The 23774-nt window shown below is 36.1% G+C and overlaps 1 protein-coding gene across 1 annotated transcript; it reads left to right on the forward strand.

Moving 5' to 3' along the window:
* Window positions 1–6575: 6575 nt before the first annotated feature.
* Window positions 6576–21823, forward strand: ANKRD7 (ankyrin repeat domain 7). The gene is made up of 6 exons (XM_015134779.3): window positions 6576–6842; window positions 16561–16675; window positions 16831–17004; window positions 17860–17966; window positions 18607–18744; window positions 21738–21823. Exons 1-6 carry the CDS (start codon window positions 6637–6639, stop codon window positions 21784–21786), a joined length of 789 nt encoding a protein of 262 aa, XP_014990265.3. The 5' UTR covers window positions 6576–6636; the 3' UTR covers window positions 21787–21823.
* Window positions 21824–23774: the final 1951 nt, after the last annotated feature.

Raw genomic sequence — 23774 nt, forward strand, 5'->3', positions numbered from 1 at the left:
GAGGAATAAAGGAACAATGGGCAAGGTGCAGTCAAGAGGGTCAGAGTGGTCCAGGAAGACTGTGTAAGTTGCCTTCTGCTGGCTTTTCACGTTAGTGAAATACAAAGTCATCAGAGTAGGAGACAGGTAGATATAGAAGATAAGAAATAGTGATCTGCAAGGATGGAAGTGTCAGTAGATCAGGGAACTATCATTTTAGCCAAGTGACATTTAAACTAAGTAGAGGAGAAATTTCACAAAATATACACACATCAGGTATTTTCAGTGACTCACTTAGAATTTAATAATATTGTAAATGGAGCTTTGAAAGATCGTCTAGTATAATAGCCTTTATTCAGAAATGCTTTACTTTGAAGAGAAACAGAGAAATCTTCAACTGGCACTTAGTACTAATACTTTTACTTTTTTTTTTTTTTTTTTTGAGATGGAGTCTTGCACTGTGGCCCAGGCTGGAGTGCAGTGGCTTGATCTCTGCTCACTGCAAGCTCCGCCTCCTGGGTTCAAGCCATTCTCCTGCCTCAGCCTCCTTAGTAGCTGGGACTACAGGTGCCCGCCACCACACCTGGCTAATTTTTTGTATTTTTAGTAGAGATGGGGTTTCACCATGTTAGCCAGGATGGTCTCGATCCTCTGACTTCATGATCTGCCCGCCTCAGCCTCCCAAAGTGCTGGGATTACAGGATTACAGGTGTGAGCCACCACGCCTGGCCACTTTTACATTTTTCAATCACACTGATCAGAAGTAGATGAAAATTGTTTATAGCAAGGAGGTATCTATATAAGAAGTATAGATAGGTCCTGAGAAATGGGAGTAAATGTCACAACAGGGCTCAATTCACCTCTGAGGTATGTATGAATGAAAGAATTAATGGATAAAGGCCCTTAGAGGACTATTTTTAAAGAAAATTCAGAAAGAAAGGTAATAATTTTGGTGTAGAAATATCTCACAATTTTGCTATTTTTAATTTCCAATTTTCTTAAGTAGGACTTGATTCTAATCTTTGTAAAATCTACAGAGTATACTAAAATATACATTCTTTAATTTGGAAAAGGAATTATATATTTTCAAGTAAAGAAACTACTAATATTATAACAAAAGAGATATAATCTTTAGGTTTATGAGATTTCTGTTCCTGTACTTCCCAAGAACAATTTCTTTATACTAAACTTTTAGGAAAATTTTGTATATGAGTATTAATGTTGATTATAGAAAGTAGGAAAATTGATGAAAAAAGATAAAAATAGTGACCATAAACAAATGTGAAAAACAACCATTTATCACTTTAAACACACATAAGTCATTGTCACTTTTATTAAGAATCATTTTTTTCATAAATCTTGCTTGGATACTTCAACAGTTGATTTCAATTATTATTCTTTCTAAATTTATATTATCTGTTTTTTAATACTTCTTGGAATAGGCATACTGTAAGTATTGAAAATAAGCCCTGATATGTAGTTCTTGTCAATTTTCTTGATGACCACTGTCCACACTGTCCACTCTGGGACTGAGTCATCTGGTAAAAATCAATATATAAGTCAATATATAAATTTGGAATTTACACCGATTTTTATTTTTTATTTTTATTTATTATTATTATTACTATTATTTTGAGACAACGTCTCGCTCTGTTACCCAGGCTGGAGTGCAGTGGTGCAATCTTGGCTCACTGTAAGCTCCGGGTTCACGCCATTCTTCTGCCCCAGCCTCCCGAGTAGCTGGGATTACAGGGGCCCACCACCATGCCTGGCTAATTTTTTTGTATTTTTAGTGGAGATGGAGTTTCACCGTGTTAGCCAGATGGTCTCGATCTCCTGACCTCGTGATCCACCAGCCTCGGCCTTCCAAAGTGCTGGGATTACAGGCGTGAGCTACCGAGACTGGCCGCCTATTTTCATTATGTAAATACTCTCATTTCTGAGTGTAAGCTTCCAACAGTTCTTGTATATTTAGCAATCTAACCCTAGGTATGATATGAATGACCTCCAGCTCACCACTGTTTGAATGATGTTTAAAGTGAAGGTACAGAAGCTATTTAAAAGGTCACAGAAGTAATCTAGGCAAGAGATAAAGAGACTAAATTAAGGTACTGGAAATAGGAGAGACTATTTCCGAGTAGAAGAGATGGAAGGGAGCTCCTGAGGGAAAGAATCCTTCCATATGTCTTTATATCCCTCATATGGATGTTGGACTCCTGTGTTCTGATGACTTGTTCTGTCAAGCAGAGGGTAAATTGCCCTAAATATAGTGGATTTTTAAAAAGCAATCATCCAAATAAAAGACATCCTGGAGGAGGAAATGAAGGATTGAGTTGCGGCTCTTTATCACATGGTAGAACAATTCACTAGTCTCTTAGTGCTGGACTCAGAAGATTCTATGACATGAACGAGGGCATATTCTCTAAGTTGATGGCCTTGGAAAAGCAAAACAAAACACATTCATAGGTACAATCATGTGCCACTTCACAACAGGGTATTATCTGAGAAATATGTTGTTAGGTGCTTTTGTCATTATGTGAAAATCCTAGAGTACACTTACACAAACCTATATGGTATAGCCTACTACACACCTAGCCTATATGGTGTAGCCTATTGCTTCTAAGCTACAAACCTGTACATCATGCTACTGTACTGAATACTGTAGGCAGTTGTAACACAATGATAAGTGTGTATCTAAGCTGTCTAAACGTAGAAGAGATACAGTAAAAATACAGTATAAAGGATAAAAAAGGATACACATATATAGGGCACTTACCATAAATGGAGCTTGCAGGACCAAAAGTTGCTCTGGGTGAGTCAGTGAGTGAGTGGTGAGCAAATGTGAAGGCCTAGGACATAACTGTACACTGCTGTAGACTTTATAAGCACTGTGCACTTAGGCTACACTAAATTTATAGAAAAACCTTTTTCTTTCTTCAGTAATAAATTAACCTTAGCATACTGTCATTTTTTTACTTTATAAACTTAAATTTTTTGACCTTTTGACTTTTTGTAGTAACACTTAGCTTAAAACACACATTGTGCAGCCGTAAAAAAATACTTTCTTTTTTTACATCCTCATTCTACAAGGTTTTTCTATTTTTTTTTTTAACTTTTTAAACTGTCTAGTTATTGTGCACATTAGCCCAGGCCTACAGAGGGTCAGGATCATCAAGACATCCAAGACATCAGCAGATCACAGAAATTTTTCAGCTCCACTACAATCATATGGGCCTATAATTGTATATGCAGTCCCTTGTTGACTGAAATGTCATTATGAGGCACATGATTGTATTTTTTTGATTTACATACTAAATATATGAGTTCATGTGTCAGTGCACTAATATATCATGTCTATTGTAGAGCACACAAAATTATTTTCAAAGGAAGATGTAGAAATAGGTATGAAGAAGTTCTGATACTTTTTTCCCACCCGGCAGATCACTGTTTTTTATCACTTGAGTGTTATGCACTGCTCTTTAAAGATTCCTGCTCTCAGGAGCACCCTAAGGGTAGAATAGGAACTGGCAGTCTCCCATGGCCAGGACACTGCCTTCTGGAGGCGCTTATGGAGATGGACTGGAGTCTGGGGTCTTGGAAAGTAGACATATCTGATGGGCCAGTTTTACATTAAATTCTGTAGTCTCATTGCATCTGATACCCTCAAGTTTCTTATTAAATACTACAGCCTGGTTTTTAGTGTTGTTCCATAGTAGGAAAAGTTTGAGCATAGGAAAAGTCCTGTGCCCAAAATTGCATCCAAGAATTCAAAGGGCAAACAGAAGCAGAGGCTATTTTTCATATACTTATCCGTTCATTTGACATACATTTACTGAGCACTTAATGTGCCAAGACCTGTTCTGAGAGTTGAAAAGTAGCCTGGAGTAAAGCATACAAAAATGGCTGCCTTCTCAGAGCTTATATTATTGTGGCAGGACCAGCATTCCAGGAAAGGGGAGCAACAAGGTCAGGGTCCCTGAGACAGGAACATGCCTAGTGTGCTGGGAAATAAAGAAATCACTGTGATTGAAGCTATTTGAGCTTGGGTAAGAAGAACTTGAGGTCAGAAAAGTAAAAGTGGAGGCAGGGCATATGGGATTGGGGTCACAGATTGCATAGGGCCATGTGGATCAGTATAAGAAATTTAGTTCTTACTGTTAGGAATTTGAGAAACGATTGGAGAGTTTTTTGCAAATAATTAACTTCATCTGACAGTATGTTAACTGGATAATTCAGGTGGCTAGGTTGAGAATAGACCAGGGCAAGGGAAGTGTACGAAGGCAGAAGCATGAAGATCAGTCAGGATTCTAGTGTAAAATATTAAAGCAAGGTAATGCAAATGGGAGAGATGATATTAGTCTGGGAAACATTGACAGGAGTGGTCAAATTCTGTTTATATTTTGGAAATAGTGCAGTTAGGGTTTGCTAACTGATTAGATGTGACCTTCGAGAAAGAGAAAAGTCAAGGATGGCATCAAAGCTTTTGCCTTGATCAACTGGAAGAATAGGATTACTCGATCTCAAGTAGGAAAGACAGTAAGAGTGGAATGTCAGGAGACCAGTTTAGACCTGTTGCGAGTGAGATGTTTTTTGAGTCTACAATAGAAACAACCAAATTCAGGTATTGAATAGGCAAGTGGATATACCAGTTGGGAGTTCAGGAGAGGGACCAGACTGGAACTCTCAGTTTGCGTGTCAGTACCATATAGATGCCATTTAAAACCATAAGACTGTGATAACCCAGAAGGGAATATGGATAAAATTAAAAAAAAAATTCTGAATGTATTTTGTAGCTACAATTGACAGGATTTGCTGGCTGTCTAAATGTAGGTATAAAAGATAAAATTTGAGAATGTCTCCAAGGATTTATAAAGAATAAAAAAAGCTGTTGGTGGATTGATTCTGGGGCTCTCCAATAATTGAAGATAAAGAGGAACCAACAAATTGGATTGAGAAAAAATATTTAAAGAGGTAGGAATCAAACCAGGCAAGTGTGATATCTTGGAAGCCAAAAAAAAAAAAGTGTTTCAAGGAGTTAGCAATGGTCAGCTGTGTCAAATGCTGCTGTATTTACATGAAAACTCAGAAATGATCATTAGCTTTCATGTGATAGACATCATAGTCAATCTGGCTTAAAAGTAGTGTCAATTTGAGTGATGGGAGCAAAAAGATGATGATGGGAACTGCTTTAAGTGAGAACAGAAGGAGAAAAATTGTAGCAGAGATTATAACATTTTAGACAATCCTACTGAGGAATTTTGCCATAAAAGAGAGCAATTGCGGTGATGATTTCAGGGGTAGATGTGGTCAATCTTCCTGTTTGTTTTTTTAGGATGAGACAAATACTAGCATGTGTTTAAGCTAATAAGAATTGGTTAACAGAGAGGGAAACTTTAAAAATACATATGAAAGCAGGGAAGAAGGGTTTACTGCATAATGTTTTTGGATAGGCTAGAGAGGATGGGGTCTAGTACATGCAAGAATGGTGCTGACCTTTGCTAAGAACATAAACTTATCATCTATATGAACAAGAGAGAGGTAAAGGGTTTTTTGTTTGTTTTGTTTTGTTTTGTTTTTGCAGGTAACTGGGTAGATATCTTGGGAGCAGGTACAGTTTCTCTTTTGACTGGATCTTTTTCTCAATGGATCAGGAAAAAGGGCCATGAACCAAGGAGGTGTGAAGAGAGAGGAAGAATAACATACAATTTGAGGTGGATTTTCCTGAACTGGAAATGAAAGATGATGGCAGGACTGTGTTTTTTCCTTCGGTCACATTTCAGTGGCTTAGGGCAGACCAAACAGTTTAGATTTAATGAGGGTTTTGGTTTAGGCACAGATAGGTAAGAAAGGGAATGGGGGAAAACTTGTTGAAGGTATCTGCCTGGGAGTGATTATGATGATTGACTGTGGAATTTAGTTAAGTAGTGAAGTGAGGACACAGGGTGTGGTGGTCCAGGCCAGCGAAAGGATATGAGACTCATGGACTGTAGGTGCAGTGAGTTAGATTTTCAAAGGACTTTTGGAGTTTTGTGACCAGACAAAATGAGCTGGAATATGAGAAGTGGTGTTAAAAAGTGTGTATGAAATTGAGGTTATTGAGGAATTGCAGTTATTATGAAGACAATTTGTAGCATGTGGCCAGGGAGGTGAGAGGCTGGGAGTAGGTTGGAGGGAAGATCACTGGAAGAGATCCATCCCTATCCCCATCCTCATTCCCATCCCCATGCCCATCCCCATGCCCATCCCCATCCCCATCCCCATCCCCATCCCCATCCCCATCCCCATCCCCAGGAAGGTAAATATTAGTTTGCAAGAGTTCAAACCCTTAGATCTACTTTTGAAGGAGAAGAGGCTATTTGTAAGAAAGTTGGTAAGTTTCTATTCCAAGATAGGAAGACTGCAGGTGTGGCTGTCAGGCCCAAGTCCTAGGTGAGAATGCAGGTCTGCGAGCCCCTGGGACCGGACCATAACGACCTTAACAGCCATAACGACCATAACTGCCATAACGGCCGGCTGCGCAAGGCCCTTCCAGCATTTCCACTTTCGTCAGGTACTGGAGAGAGCCGCTGGCCGGGTGCTAGGGCAGAGTGGCAGGGCGGACGGCTAGGAGGCCAAGGAACATCCTGGTCTGACGGAAAGACTGCAGCCTGCACCGCCATGAATAAGCTTTTCAGCTTCTGGAAGAGGAAGAATGAGACCCGCAGCCGTACCTCCTCAGACCCGTCCATAGGCCAGGGCTACAACCTTGGAGAAAAGGATTTAAAAAAACTTCACAGAGCTGCTTCAGTCGGGGATTTGAAGAAGCTGAAGGAATATCTTCAGCTCAAGAAATACGATGTAAACATGCAGGACAAAAAATACAGGTGACCAGACTGAAGAGCCAGCGGGGGAGGACGGATTGGGGCCCGGGTCCTTCAACCAGAAATAAGACAAGTAGGGGCTGTTTAACCCTGATTGTCACTCAGGGTTTCCCAAAGAAGAAAGATTGTCTGGTGATTATTGGCAGAGGGTCCCACTCCAACTTTCGGCTATTTATTTATTTTTAAATGTTGTGCCGGGTGCGGTCGCTCATGCCTGTAATCCCAGAACTTTGGGAGGCCGAGGCGGGAGGATCATCTGAGGTCAGGAGTTCGAGACCAGCCTGGCCAACATGGCGAAAACCCGTCTCTAACCAAAAATACAAAAATTAGTGGGGCATGGTGGCGGGTGCCTGTAATCCCAGCTACTCGGGAGGCTGAGGTAGGAGAATCACTTGAACCCAGAAGGTAGAGGTTGCAGTGAGCCGAGATCGGGCCACTGCATTCCAACCTGAGTGACACAGCAAGGCTTGTCTCAAAAAAAAAAAAAAAAAAAAAAAAAGGAATACTTACTTGAATATTTTCTGCCCTTCCTGAATCCATCCCCTCCTCTCACTGGCTTGGTCTCCACTGGCAGTCCATCTTTTCCCCACCTTGTTGTTTTGCTTCTTGGTAATTGATTGTCCCCAGGCACTAAGATGCACAAGTTTGCTAATTAGAGAATAGTAAAAGAGTAGAGACAACCCACTAGAACATTGGTTAGTCAGATTTTAACACTTGGAAACATCAAAACAAGTAACTTTTTAATTTTTTGAAAAAGAAGCTTGCTGAGTTTATTGATGCTTAGCAAACTTATTTGGACAGAGGATGATTTTTTTCTCCCTTCATTGCTGCCCATTACTCATCACCAATTTTCTTAAATCTGATTTCATTTTCTCACCAAATATGTGCTGCAAATATGTGTAACAACTGTATAAACGTGTCAGATTCTGGGATAATATGATAAGCCGTACTATTCATTAACCACACTCATTACCATTGAACTTGTCAAGTCACAAAGGTCCCTTGCAGCCCCCTGGAGCCTTGATGCAACACAATCAGCTATATGAACTCTGTTAAACCACTGTGCTTACTTTAGTTACAATTTAAAAGAGACTTTGAGAGTCTCCAAACTCAGAATTGCTGTTGAGCTGGGGTTGACAAAGAGAGGGACTCCCCAGATAGCTTCATACCCAGGTTAGCTTTATAACAAGTACAGTTTTAGACTCTATCTTGGCATACTTGAGAGCACAATGGCTGCTTCCAAACAGGCATTTGAACTCACTGTTTAATCAAATTCTCCTTAAATCTAAAGTGAGTTTCTGATAGAGAGCATATACACTTAACCCTTGAACCACATAGGGATTGGGGTGGGGAGCCAACCCCCTGTGAAGTAAAAATTTGCTAATAACTTTTGACTCCCCCAGAACTTAGCTATAAATAGCCTACTGTTGATTGGAAGTGTTACCAACAGCATGAACAGTTGATTAACATATATTTTGTATGTAATATGTATTACCCATTGTATTCTTACAATAAAATAAAGTTAGCAAAAGAAAAGAAAATGTTATTAGGAAAATTATAAGGAAGAGAAAATATATTTACTATTAAGTTGAAGTGGATCATCATAAAGTTGTTCATCCTGTTTTCTTCACATTAAGTAGATGGAGGGGGAGGAAGAGGAGGGGTTGATCATAGTATCTCTGGTATTTTATGGTAGTTAATGATAAAATAGACTGGTATCTACATATATTTTATGCATTCATGGCATATGTAACCTTTTCTTAATTTTTTAGTATTTTTAGGCTACTTGTTTCATCTGGAAGTTTTTTCAAATTGTTGCAAATTTCCAAAATTTTTCTAATATAGCTATTGAAAAAAATCTGTGTATAAGTGAACTTACACAGTTAAAACACCTGCTGTTCAAGGGTCAACTGTAGTTGCACCTTGTGTTTTATCTATTCAGCCACTCTTTGATTACAGAGCTTAATCTATTTACATTTAATGTATTTATAGATAGGGAAAGTTTTACTATTGCTATTTTGTTAGCTTTCATGTTACTCTTATAGTTCCTTTTTCTTCCTGTCTTCCTTTGTATTTTCTTGATTTTGTGCTTTGATATTGATGTGCTTTGGTTCCTTTCTCTCTCTTTTTTTGTGTAACTTCTACAGATTTTTTGTGGTTACTTTGAGACTTACATAAAATAGCTCATAGTAGTTTAAGTTGCTAACAATTGAAGTCCAATAGCATGTAAAAATTCTAAATTTTATCTCTCCCACAAACTTTGTTGTCATAATTAACATGTATTCATATAGTTTATGGGGAAGCTGGGGTGCTGGCAAGCCACCCTCTTTGCTCCCTTGGGTAAAGCTGGGAGCTAGTGAGTCTCTTTCTGATCATATGGCACTGTGTTGGAGGCAGGATCTTCAGCGAGAGGGTGTTCTGAATCTGTCTATAAGTTCTACTACCTCTGGTTTTGTATTCTCCCAGGGTGCAGGAGACTTTCAATTAGTTTCTGATTTTTCACAAAGGGAGTTTGTCCTTATGCTGTTGCTGAATTGGTGTGTTTGTTGTGGGGAAGGGTACTTCAGGGTTTCCTACTCTGTCATATTGCTGACATCCCTCTGGTTAATCTTTTTAATGTGGATCACTTATGAAAGATTTCCTCAATTACCTAATATCTTCAAACCCATTAACAACCACTTGCTGCAAAAATTAATACATATTAAGAAAAAAAGTTATGTGTGTGGCATTAGTAACAGTAAATATGTACTCTCTGTGGCTGCCTTAAAATATTTTTGGGAGTTTCAAGTCAAAGGGTATGAAAAGCATCATCTTTCATCACAATAGGCTAAGTGAAAACTATATGGTTAGAAAAAATATTTGTATTTAGCTTACTGGTAGTATTATGTCTTTTTTTTTTTATTTTTGAGACAAAAACAGTGTTGTCCAATCTTCTAGATGGCTTTTATCTTACACCACTCCACTGAATGACTTTATAAGGTAATCGATAACTTCAACATGACTTCATTCAGGGGTTACTTTTCAGTCTTACCTTGCTGGCATGTCAGCAAAGTATTTTATTTGCCATATCAGCGGTATTTGAATTAATGTCTTTCAGAACACTGGGGCCATCTGGCATTTCTCCTAATTCTGTGGACACTTCTTTTGAGACTCTTTTGCTGGTTTCTCTTCATCTTCCTGACTTGTAAATACTTAAGGAGTTCCGCCAGAAATGATTTCTCTCTGTATTTTGATCTTCACTCTCCTAGTGAAGAGAGATTAGCTTTAAATATACATATTCCAGTGCCTTCCAACTTTTAATCTTCAGCCAACGAGACCTCTTGCCTGCCTATATTTATACTTGGATATCTGATATTCACTGCTGTGATAATAAATGTTTAATAACAGGCTCTTAATGGGTAGGGGAGGGAAAGAGGGAAAACCCTGATTCATAGGGTTTGTAAATAGTGGCCAATTTTAAGCTACCAATGTGATATCAACTGGCTTGCAAAATTCCTGAAAATTTAACAGTTAGCTTGCAAGAACCACGAGCTCCATCACATCACTACTTAACTTTCTCAAACTGAGGTCTCAAACATTCCCAAACTAAGATCCTGTTATTTCATTTCTGACCTGCCTTTTCTTTTTCTATAAATGCCAAATGTTGTCTTTCAATTGCTTTAGGCTGAAATTCTAGAATATTTTTGATTCCTCTAATTCCTTCACATCCTTCATTTGATAAAACAGGAAATCTTGTTGGCTCCTCCTTCAAAATATATCTAACATCCAAGCATTTCTTACCACCTTTATAAGTACTACCATAGTCAAAGCCACCATTATGTCTTAACTAGAATTACTACAGTGCCCACTTAACTACACTTTTCCCTTTTCAGCTTATTCTCAATACAGCAATCAGAATGATCCTGTATAATGTATGTCAAATGATATTACTCCTTGTTTTCATAACTTAGAATCACTCCCATCTTATTAGGGGTAAAAGCGATATCCATCCAGTGTCTCATACAACCCTATATGATCTTCATCCTCACCCTGTTACTTCTCTGATCTTACCTCCTGCAACTCTTCCTTTCATTCATTTACCTCCAGCTACACTGGTCTTCTTACTGTTCCACAGAAATGCGAGACATGCATTTAGGGTTTTTGGACTTGCTGGTCCCTCTGCCTGGGGTGCTTTTCCCTCAGATAGTCGTATCACTTGCTCTTTCACTTCCTTTAGGTGTTATTCAATTGGTACCTTACTAGTGAGGCCTTTCTTGGCTACTCTTTACCTAAAACTGTACCCTTTCTCCTCACTGACATTTCCTAACCTTCTTCCCTGCTTTTCTCTTTAGAACTTAATATTGTCTGATGTACTTTTCATCTTTTAAATTGTTTGTTGTTTACCTCTTCTACTAACGTGTGATTTATAAAAGCAGGTATTTGCACATGCTTTGTTTGCTGATATATCCTCATCAGCTAGAACCCTGCCTAGCCTTAGTGAGTGCTCAATATTTTAAAAATACGTGAATGAAAGGATGAATACATACATACATACACATATAAATAGGATAACTTAAAGATACTATTCAGTAATAAATGCAATGAATTATGGATATATGCAAAAAATATGGGTGAATCTTGAAAGTGTCATGCTGACTGAAAGAAACCAGACACAAATGATTCCATTTACATGAAATTCTAGAAAAGGTAAAGCATTGTAGCATACAGGAAACAATGAAAAAAGAAAACTACAGTCCAATATTCCTGATGAACATAGACACAAAAATACTAGCAAACCAAATCCAGCAGTACATCAAAAAGATAATTCAACACAATCAAGTGGGTTTTACTCCAGGTATATAAGGATGGTTCAACATATGCAAATCAATAAATGTGATTCACCACATAAACAGAATTAAAAGCAAAAACCAGATGATCATCTCAATAGTTGCAGGAAAAGCATTGATAAAATCCAACATCCCTTCATGATAAAAACCCTCAACAAACTAGGCATCGAAGAAATATACCTCAAAATAATAAGGGCCATCTATGACAAACACACAGCCAATATCATACTGAATGTGGAAAAGTTGACAGCATTCCTCCTAAGAACTGGAATAAGGCAAAGATGTCTGCTCTCACCACTCCTATCCAACGTAGTACTGGAAGTCCTAGCCAGAAAAGTCAGGCAAAAGAAAGAAAAGGCGGCCGGGCGCGGTGGCTCAAGCCTGTAATCCCAGCACTTTGGGAGGCCGAGACGGGCGGATCACGAGGTCAGGAGATTGAGACCATCCTGGCTAACACGGTGAAACCCCATCTCTACTAAAAAATACAAAAAAAAACTAGCCGGGCGAAGTGGCGGGCGCCTGTGGTCCCAGCTACTCGGGAGGCTGAGGCAGGAGAATGGCGTGAACCCGGGAGGCGGAGCTTGCAGTGAGCTGAGATCCGGCCACTGCACTCCAGCCTGGGCGACAGAGCCAGACTCAGCCTCAAAAAAAAAAAAAAAAAAAAAAAAAAAAAAAAAAAAGGCATCCAAAATTGTCAAAGAGGATATGAAATTATCTCTATCACATGGACATAAAGGTGGAAATAATAGACACTAGGGTCTCCAAATGGGGGAATGTTAGAATGGGCATGAGAGTTGAAAAACTACCTATAAGATACTATGTTCACTATTTGGGTAATGAGTTCAGCAGAAGCGCAGCATTATGCAAGATACCCATGTAACAAACCTACATATGTACACCCCGAATCTAAAAAAAAAAGGATAGTGACATAATGCAAATTAATAGTTACCAGTGGTTTTAGATATGGGGGCGGGTGAAAGAATTGACTGCAGAGAATTGACTGTAAATTGACTAGTCAAACTTCATAAAATTGTACACTTTAATTTTATTATAAATTACACCTCGATAAAGCTGAATGAAAAAATCTCAAACTGTATATTTCTGTTTGAACATTTGTGTGTGTGTGTGTGTAAAGAGAGAGATACCAAAAATGAGAAAGATAAAATCTTAAAGAACATACACTTAAATTGCTATTTCTGAGAGAGATGAAATGTGGGGAGAGGAAAGTAGATAGAGTGAGATGGTCATTGGGAACTATTCGTTTTGTTTGAATTTTTAATAAGGTAAATTACAATGTTTTATCAAATGTTTCACAGACTCATTTTGGAAGCATTGTGCTTAAGGTCTCTGAAACCTCATGTAAGCATATGTGCATATTAATGGCCTAATGGAAGTAATATTTTTATATATGTTTTCTAGTAAAAATAATGATACTGAAAATTGGAATTTCTGGTTAAAAAAAAAAGGGACAAGGGAAATAGCATTAGCAGATTGTTCAGGAAGCCATAGTGGCCTAGTAGGAAAAACATTGTTCTGAGAGTCAAGATCTGAGTTTGAGGCCTTCTCTACATCTGTATAATGCGGATATACCTTCAGTCTCATCTTTCAAACTAGAGCTACTACTCGATTAGTGTTTTTTAAACAAAGATCTGCAAAGCTCTGTTGCAGGCATCTTATTAAATCAGAATAGCTCCCTGTTAGTGTGCTCTGCATAGTTAGCTTCTATTTTTGTTTTTATTTCAAGAGCACTGTGCCTAATAAGTTTGAAAATGAATTGGAGATGTTTGATATCTCTCCTGCTATAAAATCACTTTTATGGTTTTTAATAAAAAAGCCCTTCAGATCACCTTCATAAATTGGGGAGTGGAGGCCCAATTCTAAATTAATACCTTCAACCGTACTACTCAAACCTAGATTACATCGAAAGTGCCCAATCTAGAGTTGAAAATAAATGACCTAGGGTGAGTTAGCTTCCTTGGTTACTTCTCCTTCACTCACCCTGAACTCTTAAGTTATCAAGAGTCCAAGAATATTACTTAAAAAGGACATTCTCATGATGAGACTCAATTGAAGGCTACAGCTATGCCCTGGCCCTGTACTCTGTCTAGCAGATAACACTTTTCACTTCAGCTTTCAAAGTAATCATTCAGCCTTGACACTCATCTGAGTCATGCCTTTTGCTGAAGTTCAATTTGAGATTTCTGGTATCTGATCATTCATCACCTGTCCACAGTCTATGCTGACAATTTTTCCATTGATATAAAAGAGAGTGGGAGTCTGGGAGAAAACAGAACTTGAATGAAACAAAATGACACCAGTTAGCCTGAAAACCTAGTAACCAATATTAAGCTTCACAGGAATTTAGATTTCTGGTTAGATTAAGTACCATGAGTTAAGAAGTAACAATATAAAGTCTTAAATTTGGAGTGTAATGTATTGATGAAAGTTAAGGATTTTTGACAAATGGAATAACATTGATTTAAAAATGTTTCTCCAAGATATCTGTAAATACACTTTTTGCATTCAACTATTTCAAAAAATAGAATGGCCTTTGTTTTTGACATTAAGTGGAAAAGCATTCCTATTGGCCTTGAGGCATTTACATTATATGTGTAAACATATAGAGAAGCCATGACAATTTTTTTTCTTTTGCTGCTTGCTCCAATTGTGAGCTCTAAAATTTTACACTTAAATCTAAAATTTAAAATAAAATCAATGTAAATGTTAAATCTGTATGTTTTTAAAACTTTTTTTTAAACTAAGATAACTGCTTTAAAAGGATGTCAAATATTCTAAGTAAAAATCTTCTTTACAAGACTGACAGTTTGAGTGAATATTGTCAACTTTTTAGTGTTTTGTGCATGCTCAAGCTAGATTAGCTCTTGTTTTCAGATTTTGTATAAATGACCCCAGGCTGCATTGTTCAATACCTCCTTTGAAGGTGGAATCTTTCAAGGCTATTTTATTTTATTGAATTTGTGGCTGATTTCCTAAGTTCTTGGAGTTTAATATGGGCCATGAAATTTTTTTTGTAGATTTGTTACTGAAGGTTTTAGATTCAGTTGGTAGAAGAGTGAGGTATACAGCAGGATGCAGCAGCTATTTTTGGAGGACCTATTGGGAATCCATTTACTTTCTCTTAGTAAGAACAGTCTCTCTCTCTCTCTCTCTCTCTCTCTCTCTCTCTCTCTCTCTCTCTCTCTCTCTGTGTGTCTGTGTATGTAATTTTATGTATTTATTTTAAATTAGGTAAAAAATAAAACTGGAGTTGGAGGGAGAGGCAGATCTAAAAATTGGGTGGAAACCACCAAAGTTCCTTGGAACTAAATTCTCAAGATAGGTGTAATGGCAGATGAAGGGGACACATCAAAATGTTTGCCAGGATTTGCTATCTACTGCAAAGACTTATCTTTGGTGGGCTTAAAGCTATTTAGCCCTGTGTTGTGTTGGGATTGAGGGCTCTGAAAACTCCTATTACATAAGGAATTTCATCCTTAAACCAAATTGTAAATGTGAGCAGAAAGGTTAATCAATGCTTCATTGTATCAGGATTACTGAGAAATTAGTCATCAGAAATGCTTGGTAAGGATGGAATCACATTAAAGTAAGGTGGATAGTTTTGAGGGAAACATAATTTAGACCATGGTGTTTGATGAATCACTTTTGTCCTACAACAAAGTTCTTCTTTGTTTGTTCCTTAAGTTCAGATTGTCTTTTCCATGAAGTACGTTAATTATGGATAACTTCTGGTTTTATTCTGTTATGTTAGCTGACTGTCCTCTTCCTGACTGTGCTCTCTCTTTAGCTAAATAATAATATAACTGGTTAAAATTTGGCTTTTTATATTGTAGTTATATTACAGTCCTGCCTTCCAGAGATTACATTCGGGTAAACTTAGATTTTTAGCTTTCTCCAATTTTTTCAAACTGTTTTTATATTTTCTTGGTTTACTGCTAGAGATGGTAAGTTATTGTGAATAGGTTTAGTTAGTTTATCTTTTTGAAAATTGCCTTATTTTTAAGTAGTTATCTTATTTTTGAGGTTCATCTTTTTGCTACTCCTGTGTGTCAATAGCAGGTCTATTTAGGTACCCATAGAGTACTTCTGAGGAGCTAGAGTGAAACAAGGAAAATATATTTAAGCTTCTTGTTTTAAATGGATTATTTATATGTGGCCTTGGCATTATAAAATTATCTAAAAACAAGGCTATAATGATATCGCCTTAGGAGAAGATAAATGTTTATTGAGGGCCAGTCCAGGCTAAAAATTGCAAAATTTAAATGGATCTAATTAGTCTTCTGTCAAAGTTCATGAATGTGTGTCTGGTTTCTGGCAGGCTACCTAGAATATGGTTCTTTAGAAGTGGAAATTAGTGTAATAACTTAAAATAGGGTTAAGATCTACAACTTAGAGAGTCCTTAGGCATTCACCTTTTACTCCTCAGATACAAATGCCAACATTAATCACTGAGTTAATAAAGAAAAACACACAATTAGGGATAACATGTCATTAAGTAATATACTTTCCTCCTGTTACCTATTAGATGCATCTCAGGTTTTAAATATAATTTCTAAATTTTATTGTGATGCATAACTTTATTATCTTTTCCAAGCCCAGATATCATTTTGGTACTTTTTAAAAAATCTATTTTTCATCTAATTATAGTTACATTTTCCTTGAAGTGAAATCAGTTAAATACTTAATCTTCAACACACTGGCATAGCCCTGAAATTTCAATAAAAGGTAATTGTAGTTAATGTACATTTGTTTAAATAGAAATATGTGCATGCAGCACGTACTTTAGCAATGTACAATCTGGCTTGTTTTTGAGTAAAATAAGTAACTTCTCAAACGGAGACTTATCTCTAACTTTGTGTTTTGTTTTATTGACATAGAACACCTTTGCACCTGGCCTGTGCGAATGGACATAGAGATGTTGTACTTTTCTTAATTGAGCAACAATGCAAAATAAATATCCGGGATAGTGAAAACAAATCCCCATTGATTAAGGTATGCCATAATTTTTCGTTTTCAATTGGAATGTGTTTGAGTTCTCCTAGTTAACTTTTGTTGATTTTTCATGTTTTAAAACATAGTATCAAACATTAATTTATCATATCCCAAATAGTAAATTTGTTACTCATCTACTCTTGTTGCATTAACAGGCAGTACAGTGTCAAAATGAGGATTGTGCTACTATTCTTCTAAACTGTGGTGCAGACCCAAATCTGAGGGATGTTCGTTATAATACTGCTCTTCACTATGCTGTTTGTGGTCAAAGTTTCTCATTAGTTGAACAACTGCTTGATTATGAAGCTGATCTTGAAGCGAAAAATAAGGTAGTTTTCTATTAAAGGAAAAAATCCTATATTTTAGAAAGCAACTGAAGAGCATATTTCAGATAATTCATCTATGTTGAAATATATGTTATATAAAGAATGAATTTTCCAAACTGAAATTGGGGAGAAAGAGAAGAGATTATCAAAAACTGATAAAATTTTTCTTCTCTTAAAGTCTTTATTTTATTGCAGATTGTAATCCTGACCTCCAAAGAAACACTATATTTAACAATTATAATTGTTTAACAGGCCTTAACAAATGAGGAATATTTAATTCTCTTATAACTGGGTATTGATAAAAACATAAAACCCACCTTTTTTCTATTTTATTGATATACTCATGAATAATAATAATAGGGTTGAAATAGCAAATCACATAATATTAAAATTAATCTAACTCTTCTATTAAGGCATTATGAATAACCGATGAATTTTTTTAAAAAGCATATTGATACTTTACTGATATTTTGTCTACATGACATCCAAAATAAGTGCCAGCCTTGGAGGTTTAAATGAAACCCAATGGAAATCTGAATATGACAATATTATGAAATGTGAATTGATGGTATGCAATACTTACATTAAATGCTAGGTGCTCATCACTTACTTATTCTAGGCTGCTCTTAACCTACAATTTGAATTAAGCCTAAAATAGCAACTTTAATTTTTTGTCTGGCTCAACCCTGATTTGTTTTATTGGTCTTTGAAATCACATTTTTTTATGCACTAAAATCTTTTAAGGGTTACAGTGTATATTCAGAAGTTTTTATACACACGTATTTTAAGTTGAACTTAAATCTAAAGAGCATGAAACTTTGCTACAATATTTTAATCATTTTGAAATAATTTTTTCAGGATGGTTATACTCCACTGTTGGTTGCTGTTATTAACAACAATCCAAAAATGGTAAAATTTCTTCTGGAGAAAGGGGCTGATGTGAATGCTTCAGATAATTATCAAAGGTATAATTAATAAATAAGATAGCACGTAACTAGAGCTACCTAATAGGATTGTGTGTGTGTGTGTGTGTGTGTGTGTGTGTATGTCCACGAAACACAGGGATATGATAACGAGAAAATATAGAACCATAAGACCCATAGGATGTATGCTCACATGCTTTTGGACAGATTATCTGAACTTTCAGGATTTGTTTTTCCCTTTGTAAAATCAAACAGTTGGACCAACTACTAATTGGTTATTATTGTTGTTATTTATTTATCATTTATTATTAGAATTTAACGTTAGACTCTTACATAGATGACCAACTGTTGTAGTTAAATGGGATCAGGGGACCCAAAGTCCTAAGACACATTCCTTCATGGAATTTTGAGACATGTTTTTGGAAACACTAGGCTTCCAGGAAGAAGAGATTGAAAATGACTGAGCTAGCTGCTTCCTAGGTACTGTGCATGTTTAGACTCCATGATATGATCTGTGACTGGCACCCTTTTTTGAGCAGATCTGCTGTACTTTTTACATTCTTGCCTTGATTCTTTCTGATAGAGGTCCTACATTTGAATAGTAAATTGAGAAGACTGACTTTTTAAAATGAGGCATGTTTAAGATCTTTAAATGGGCATTCGTTTCTATTTCTTGCTCCAGAACAGCCCTTATTCTTGCTGTCAGTGGTGAACCAACACGTTTAGTAAAGCTTCTTCTTCAGCAAGGTGTGGAATTATCTTGCCAAGATATTTGTGGATTCACAGCTGAGGAATATGCTTATTTCAATGGTTTTACTGTGTAAGTGATACTGCATGTCTTTTAACAACTGTGTGGGGTTTGATTGTAAGGATCGAAGCCTAAGCCCCCAAGTACAAGCCTGGAATAGGGTCAACAGTAGGGGTAACCACATACAAATCTGTGCAGGGATTCTTGATTTTCTCTGTGAGTTCAATCAATGTAAGGGCTACAAATGGGCTGAATATGCAAATAAACTACCAGAGGCACGAGCAGTGGAAGTGTGCCAGGACAGGGATTTAGACACTTGTAACATAGCCATTAAAAAACAAAAGGTGATAGAGTTGGACAAAAGATGATTCATTCACACAAAGCCTTTCATTGCCTTTAGATATAGATATTATTAATGTATGGATTTTATTCATATTTTGAATATTATTGTTAACATTTCATTAGCTAACTTTAGTTTGATAAGTGTTCAGAATTCTAAAGTACACTCTATTTACACCCAAAAGAAAAACTATTTTCATGTATGAATACGAAGTTCGGATTTTTAATAATGAGAAAATTAGATATGATATAGAGAAATTTAATTTATAGCTAATGAATTAACTTATAGATAATTTATAACTAAATTTATAGCTTAATGAAGTTAAATAACATACAAAGTATTTTCTCTATAATTTTATTTTAAGAGCAATTTAAAATTATAAGTAGGTATTTTTTTCAGTTTTTATTCTTCTTCTTTCACTGCTTTATTCACATTCTAGGAATACTTGTTAATCATTAATTCCATTATGAAAAGCATAGGTGGGAGGGAAGAAAAATAATCACATATAGATACAGATGTTTAGTCTTAATTTAACTTTAGACACAAAAGAATTTTTATTCTATTAAATGTATGAACCATGATTGAATAAATATAGTATTTTCATCTTTGTAATATGGAACATGTGTACTTTGTTTTACTTTGGTTTAAGCAGATCACATGCATAAAAACTTAAATGAAATAAACATGTAAATTATTGGTGAATATCCAAACTATAAAAGGATTCTTCACTCTATAAAAGGGATCCCTAATGTTTCTTTTATGTACAAATTTTTTTCCATCACTTAAAAAGCTTAGGTATATGAAACTGGAAGACACATGTATCTGTTTAGTAATGTATCTATTGGTCAAAAACAGTACTTGTATATTAAAATACTTATTTACATCTATGTAAGCAAGTCTTATGAAGGCATTATTGGATAGTTTGATGAGAAGGAAATCTTACAATCTTCCTTTATCTACCCCAAATGGCTTTTAGAACAGAAAATTCTTTTTGTAGATTGCTCCATCATTAATTTAAAAATAAAAACATATTGACCATGAAGTTTTTGTCCTCTTAATAGATTCACATTTTCAATGTTGAAAATTCTAAGAGAATTACATTTTTTTTTCTTTTTTTCAAAGAGGTGAAAGGGAAGAGAAGCAACTTTCTAATGATTAAGCAATTACCTCTAGGATGTGGAAATGATCAACATTTAATAAAAATTGCAAGTGACTCTTCAAAACTACAGTCTAATTCCCCTTGTTCTTTTGCAGTATTTGCCCCTTTTTTGCAGTGGGAACTAAGCTTTCTGTAATTGTGACTTTTGTTGCTTGCGTAGCTGTTGCCTATCTAACGTACTCAAGCATGTGCTGCTTCATAGCATCATTTGTTGACTCTCTATGTAGAATCTACATAGATTCTATGGCTTAGTAAAGTGGAAGCATAGATAATATTCCTTATATAGTTTTAAAAAATTAGTGAAACACTTCCAAATGAAGGAATTATATTTAAGTATTTATTTTATGGTTAGCCATAACCCATGCATTTCTTCATTTCTCGCATTAAAATTCAGAAGCCATATGGCTCTTTTCTGTCATGGAGAAAAAGTATATTCATCACTGGATGTGTTTCAGTCCCTGACTGAGTTAATTGTCTTCACTTTGTTAATTTACTATTAAACCTGAGTGCTGTGAGCTGAATTTCCTCCTAAAATTCACACGTGAAAGCCCGTGGCCTAGTACCTGCGAATGTGACCATTTTTGGAGATAGAGCCTTTAAAGGGGTGACTAAGTTAAAGTGAGGACATTAGGGTGGGTCCTAATTTAATGTCTAACCTGGGTCCTTATGAAAACGGGAGATTAGAACATGCAGAGAGACACTGGGGTGCTTGTGCTCAGAGGGATGACGTATATGAAAAGGCCAGTCATCTAAAGGGCAGTCTTCTAAAGCAGGGGTCCCTAACCCCTGGGCCATGGACCAGACCTGTTAGGAACCGGGCAGCACAACAGGAGGTGAGCCGCGGGCCAGCAAGCAATGCCACCTGAGCTCTGCCTCCCGTCAGATCAGCAGAGGCATTGGGTTCTTATAGGAGCGCGAACCCTCTTGTGAACTGCTTTGCAGGGCATCTAGTTTGTGATCTCCTTATGAGAATCTAACTAATGCTTGATGATCTCAGGTGGAACAGTTTCATCCTGAAACACCCCTGTCCCTGAACTTCTGTGAAAAAATTGTCTTCCACAATGCCGGTCCTTGGTGCCAAAAAGGTTGGGGATTACTAATCTAAAGAACAGTTATCTAAAAGGCAAATAAGTACCTGGGACAGATTTTCCCTTAAGGACCCCAGGGAAAGCCTACCCCACTGGCACCTCAATAAATGTGCAGCCGACAGAACCATGAGAAAATTAGTTTCTGTTTAACCCACCCCATTTGTGGTGTTTTGTTATGGCACCCCTAGCAAATGAATACACCAAGTATAAATTAAAGCCATTTTTACTACCTTGATAGTGGCTTTAAAAAAAATCATATTTGTGATAGCAGGAAGAAAAGAGGTGCCAGAGAATGGGAGTACATGAAATAAAAGTGGTGTCTGTTGACAGAGTTGGCTCAAGAGGAAGCTTGTCTTCAAGTGTGTTACATTCTTGGGACGGCATTGGCTGGTGTCTAAGGTTTTGATTTGATACTTATATGTTAGGAATTAAATTTCTATGCATGTTGGCATTCACACATAATTTCCTTTATGGATAGATATCCACAATTCACTGCAAGTCATGGAAAGAAGAAACATGTTAAATAGACACCTTATTCTTGGCACTGCATGTGACTAAAGGAAGGTAAGAAGATTGCTAACTGGATTAGGGTTTTTTCCTTGCTTTTCGTTTGTTAATTTTTTAGGAAAGGAAACAACTTTCTTAAGTAACATTTAATTTTAAAATGAAATTTTTTATTATTTTGAAATGTCAAATATTTTTAAGAACTATTCTAAATAATATTTGTGTTTAAAATATTCCGATGTTGTGTTGGCTGAAAATGTAAAGATGTAATGTAAAAATATGCTTAACGATTAAGATCATTTTTTAACCCATTGTCTCATGTCTAGCTATAAAAAACAAAATTTTTGCACATATATAGACATTTTAATAGATGAAAAGCTATCATTAAAATTTTAATTTTATTGTAAAAATACATTAAATAAGCAGTGTTGATAGTAGTTGATATAAGATATACCAAATAATTATATAAAATTTAAAACAAAACAATATTTGTAAAGAATTTACTGTGCATCAACTAAAATAAAATTTTGTTATTCATTTTCAAGAATGTATACAGTTATTTAGGTCTGTAAAAAATAGTTTTTATTGACAAGTATGTTTTACACTGACTTGTTTTATTGGATGAGAGAAACTTTTAGAACTCTCCTCTGTATTCACTAGCAGACTCCTGCACTACAATTCACCCCCAGTGTAAAATGGAAGAAAATAAAAAGGACATAGAAGGAGTGTGTAGGCAATAGGAGATCATATAAATTCACAATTATTCAAGCCCTCTCCATCCTCCATCCCCACAAATCTATAGTGATAATGCTTATAACAATGTTTGGTCCTATCAATTCCAGGTGAATAAACTTAAGGGAGAATTTCTCTGAATTATCTTTTTGTTTGTTTGTTTTGTTTTGTTTCGTTTTTGAGATGGAGTCTTACTCTGTCACCCAGGCCAGAGTGCAGTGATGCAATCTCAACTCACTGCAATTTCTGCCTCCGGGGTTCAAGTGATTTTCCTGCCTCAGCCTCCCAAGTAGTTGGGATTACAGGCGTCTACCACCATGCCCAACTAATTTTTGTATTTTTAGTAGAGATGGGGTTTCACCATGTTTGCCAGGCTGGTCTCGAACTCCTGACCTCAGATGATCTGCCAACTTCAGTCTCCCAAAGTGCTGGAATTACAAGCGTGAGCCACTGTGCCTGGCCCTCTGAATTACTCTTAATGTACACTCTTATTTCCTCTTCTCCTGCATCTCTCTCTCTCTTTTAAATGTCTCTGCAGCTCTAAGAAGTGAAGAATTTCTGTGATTTATACTTCGTTTCTTAAGGGAACTAAAGCAGTAGAAACTACAGAAAAATCATTGCTGCATTTTGAGTGCCTCTTGAGGGTAGACATTTAAAACCAGGCTCAATCATTTTATTTTGGCAAGCTTTGTTTACAGTTCATAGTGAAATGTTAATCTTAATGTTTTAAAGCATAGATTTATTGTGTCAAGAAAATTACCAAAAGATGTTGCAAAAATGGTGAACGTAAAAAGTTATGTTTATGTCAAATTCAAAAGGGACAACTTAATCATTTAAAAAATTACTATTAGATATAGAAATGCTAAATTATAATTGTGTCGTAGCTGAGGCATATAATTTAAGAAGTACATGTAGAAATGGAAATATTTAGTCATAAGTAAAGACATTATAAATATCATTTGTTTCCTAGATATGGAACCCATTTCTACAATTTCTTTGCTGCTTCCTTGAATTGGAAAAATATATTTTGAAAGAACCATTAAGTGAACTATTTTAACATTTTTGCTGACTACCCAGTTGAAGAAAAGTTTGTTAAATGGATGGGATATTTTTTTCCACATTAGAAGACATGAAGAAATTTTAAAAGATAAACATCTATATTGTGAACCATCAGCCAAAAAGATATAATTTGTGTTCAACATATAGGCAGAAAAAAATTTGTGTCAAAATATTGAATGGAATAATAATGAATAAACTGTGTTAGGCATGCATTAAAATA

Source organism: Macaca mulatta, chromosome 3, assembly GCF_049350105.2.
Source record: "Macaca mulatta isolate MMU2019108-1 chromosome 3, T2T-MMU8v2.0, whole genome shotgun sequence".
Lineage (NCBI taxonomy): Eukaryota > Metazoa > Chordata > Mammalia > Primates > Cercopithecidae > Macaca > Macaca mulatta.